At 36.1% G+C, this 2,560-nt stretch overlaps 1 protein-coding gene across 1 annotated transcript; it reads right to left on the bottom strand.

Annotated features, from left to right (window-relative positions):
- Positions 1-685: 685 nt before the first annotated feature.
- On the bottom strand, positions 686-2,250 carry LOC118757099. Its single transcript, XM_036491838.1, has 5 exons — positions 2,157-2,250; positions 1,878-2,094; positions 1,162-1,349; positions 881-1,087; positions 686-820 (listed from the first exon to the last, which is right to left on the bottom strand). The coding sequence occupies exons 2-5, from the start codon at positions 1,885-1,887 to the stop codon at positions 686-688; spliced, it is 540 nt and encodes a 179-aa protein (XP_036347731.1). The 5' UTR covers positions 1,888-2,094; positions 2,157-2,250.
- Positions 2,251-2,560: the final 310 nt, after the last annotated feature.

Raw genomic sequence — 2,560 nt, 5'->3', positions numbered from 1 at the left:
CGAAAACTAGTTCCTAGGTGCCTCTAGAAAGTACTTACCAAATCTGAACTTTTAATATTAACGGGAAGATTATGCTCAGCACAGTTTTCCATTTTCAGTTTAGTCGCATATTTAAATGGTCATATCTTATCACCAATAGATCGTTTAACCAGTTGCATCATCAATATTTATAGGAAATTGAACGCTCTACAAAAATTGTCTCATATACTCTTTTCATTAATCTAACCATCTAAAAGATATTCAAGGTCAAATATTGAGGTATTTTAAGGAAAATAACTTTTTGTTTTGAATTTTGTAACTTACTAAAAAATAATTATTGTCAAATGAGTTTCAATTATTTCTATAGGGAATTAAACGCTCTATAAAAAGGTCTCATGTTGTTGATGTCTATCCATTTAGAAGATATTCGCAGTAGAACTCCAATGCGTACTGATTTTAATAGTTTTTTAATAAATATTTTCAATTTATCCATTTAATTTATGAATTTTGAGATAATTTATGATCTATTTCAGAAAAAGGAGGTTTTTATTTAAGAAATATCATCAAACATATCAGCAGAAAAAAAATAAAATAATTAATTCAATTAAAAAACAGGTACGGCGTATGTAGCACAAAACATTTAAATTAAATAAAATAAACCAAATAATTCATTTAAATTAACTAAAACAAAAAAACTAAAAAATATTTACTGAGGGCCTAGTACCTTGGCCAAATTGTTAATGGCATCCGCGCAGCTTTTCATGCCTTCCCCTAAGGTCTGTATAAAGCTCGTTGAAGTAGCTTGAACTTCAACAAGCCGTGTGAATCCTTCGGCGAGCATCTATTGAAAAAGAATGGTATATAAAAAAATCAAGATACCTTTTAATAACGAGTTATTTGCCTGAATAGCATCCGCCTGCTTTTGAGCAATTTCCATATATTTAATCTGGACTTCGCTTTCGTCCTCCTCCCTCTTCCGCTTCCAACTCCTGCGCGGTGTCTTCTGTGCAGGAGATTTAGGGGTGTACCAATTACATGGGACAGCAGATTCTGGGGATATTTCCGTGAGGATTAGCTCTTCCCCATCCTCCAGGGCCAACTGCAGCTCCTAATTGTAATAAAAAAGGGAATAAGTATAAAAAATAATAAGAAAAAGTTTGACACAACTTAATAAAAACTTACCTCTTCCATTGGCACATTGTCCACCACCGATTCATGACCCTCTATGTAGTGGCTCCCAACGATGGCAACCGCACGCTGCTCCAGCTCCGTTAAGGGAGCCCGGTTGATGGGCCTGTTGCCGGTTAAACCTGCTGCCTCTTGCGATCGCGCACCCGATTGCTTGTGCGGATTTTTAAACCGCGCCAAACCTTTAAGTGAAAAATGATGTACATTAGCATTATAATAAAATATATGTAGATACATATCGCTCATTTAATTCAATAGTATCATAACTCAAAAAAGCAAAACTGTGTGACAGCTATTCAACATTTCTTGTGTATATAACTCCGGCTACGCTATCCAAAGTATATTCGCGTAGAACTCACTTCAAAAAAAAAGTGAATTCTTCAGACCGAATTTATTAATCAATTAGTGACCGGAAATCACAAAATTAGGTTTTAAAATAAAGTGTAGACCCTTCACTATAAGTGTGCGTAAAATTTGTTGGATCGGGTCACCCATTCGGACAAAATAGCCTGTAATCATTGGACGAATAACTAAACCGCACCCGGTTATTATATTATTGGCACAAACATTTACTAAAACTATTTAACACGCAAAATGCGTGAAAACATCATTCTAGGCTTCAATGAATGTAAGTACACACAAGAAGTGGTGCTCCATCGAGCTCCGCTCTTTGCAGGATGTTTATCAGTGACAAATTGATTACTACTTACCGTGCGCCATTGGTCGGCAGACTTCCCTCCTCCTCCCATGGCGTTTAACCTCACGGCCATTTCCTCCCACTTCTTTTGAAGCTCCAACTTTCCATGGAGCTGCTGGAACTTTCCGCCAGCCAATCCAGGATTCTCCGCAAAGAAGTCCACCATTCCGCTCAGTTGCTCGGCGGAGGCCCGGCTCCTCTTTGTTGCGGCTTTGTTCACTGATAACATGCTGCAAATAAACAAAAGTAAATTATTTATACACTTATATGTAAATTAATAAAATATACTTACTTTGATGGTTTGAATTTTCCTTCGGCGGGAATAAATACAATTAGTCTGTTCCTTTGAACTACGGACTAAAACCTGTGGAACTGTCAAACTACAATTTTACTCTCCCAAGTGAGAGTAAAAGGAGAACAGAAGCAGAAGTGCACGGGAACGCAAAAAGCACTATTTCCTGTAAAAACGTCAGTCGGTTTGTTTATATGTCATTGGTACAACACTGATTTGGCTGAAATATTACTAAATAATTATTAAAATTTATACATATTCAAACATTTCTTTGTTTACTTCCATTTTTTTTACAAATATAAGGTTCTTTGCTTTCACCGCTTTCGGTTTTTGTTTGCATATGCAAATCAGCTGATCGTTTGACACTTTTCATGAACTTACAGGAAAAAAAACTCGGGAGTAAA

Source organism: Rhagoletis pomonella, unplaced genomic scaffold (assembly GCF_013731165.1).
Source record: "Rhagoletis pomonella isolate Grant_MI unplaced genomic scaffold, Rhpom_1.0 Rhpom_scaffold_00002, whole genome shotgun sequence".
Classification (NCBI taxonomy): Eukaryota; Metazoa; Arthropoda; class Insecta; order Diptera; family Tephritidae; genus Rhagoletis; species Rhagoletis pomonella.
Note: the sequence above shows the minus strand (reverse complement) of the source record. Positions and strands in the feature narration are given on the sequence as shown.

Bases quoted from the DNA above. Each gene is read 5' to 3' on its own strand.
- LOC118757099 (XM_036491838.1), bottom strand. The intron at 1,088-1,161 runs GTAAGTTTTTAT...TATTACAATTAG, and splicing joins ACAATGTGCCAATGGAAGAG to GAGCTGCAGTTGGCCCTGGA. The intron at 821-880 runs GCAAATAACTCG...CTTTTTCAATAG, and splicing joins AGCAGGCGGATGCTATTCAG to ATGCTCGCCGAAGGATTCAC.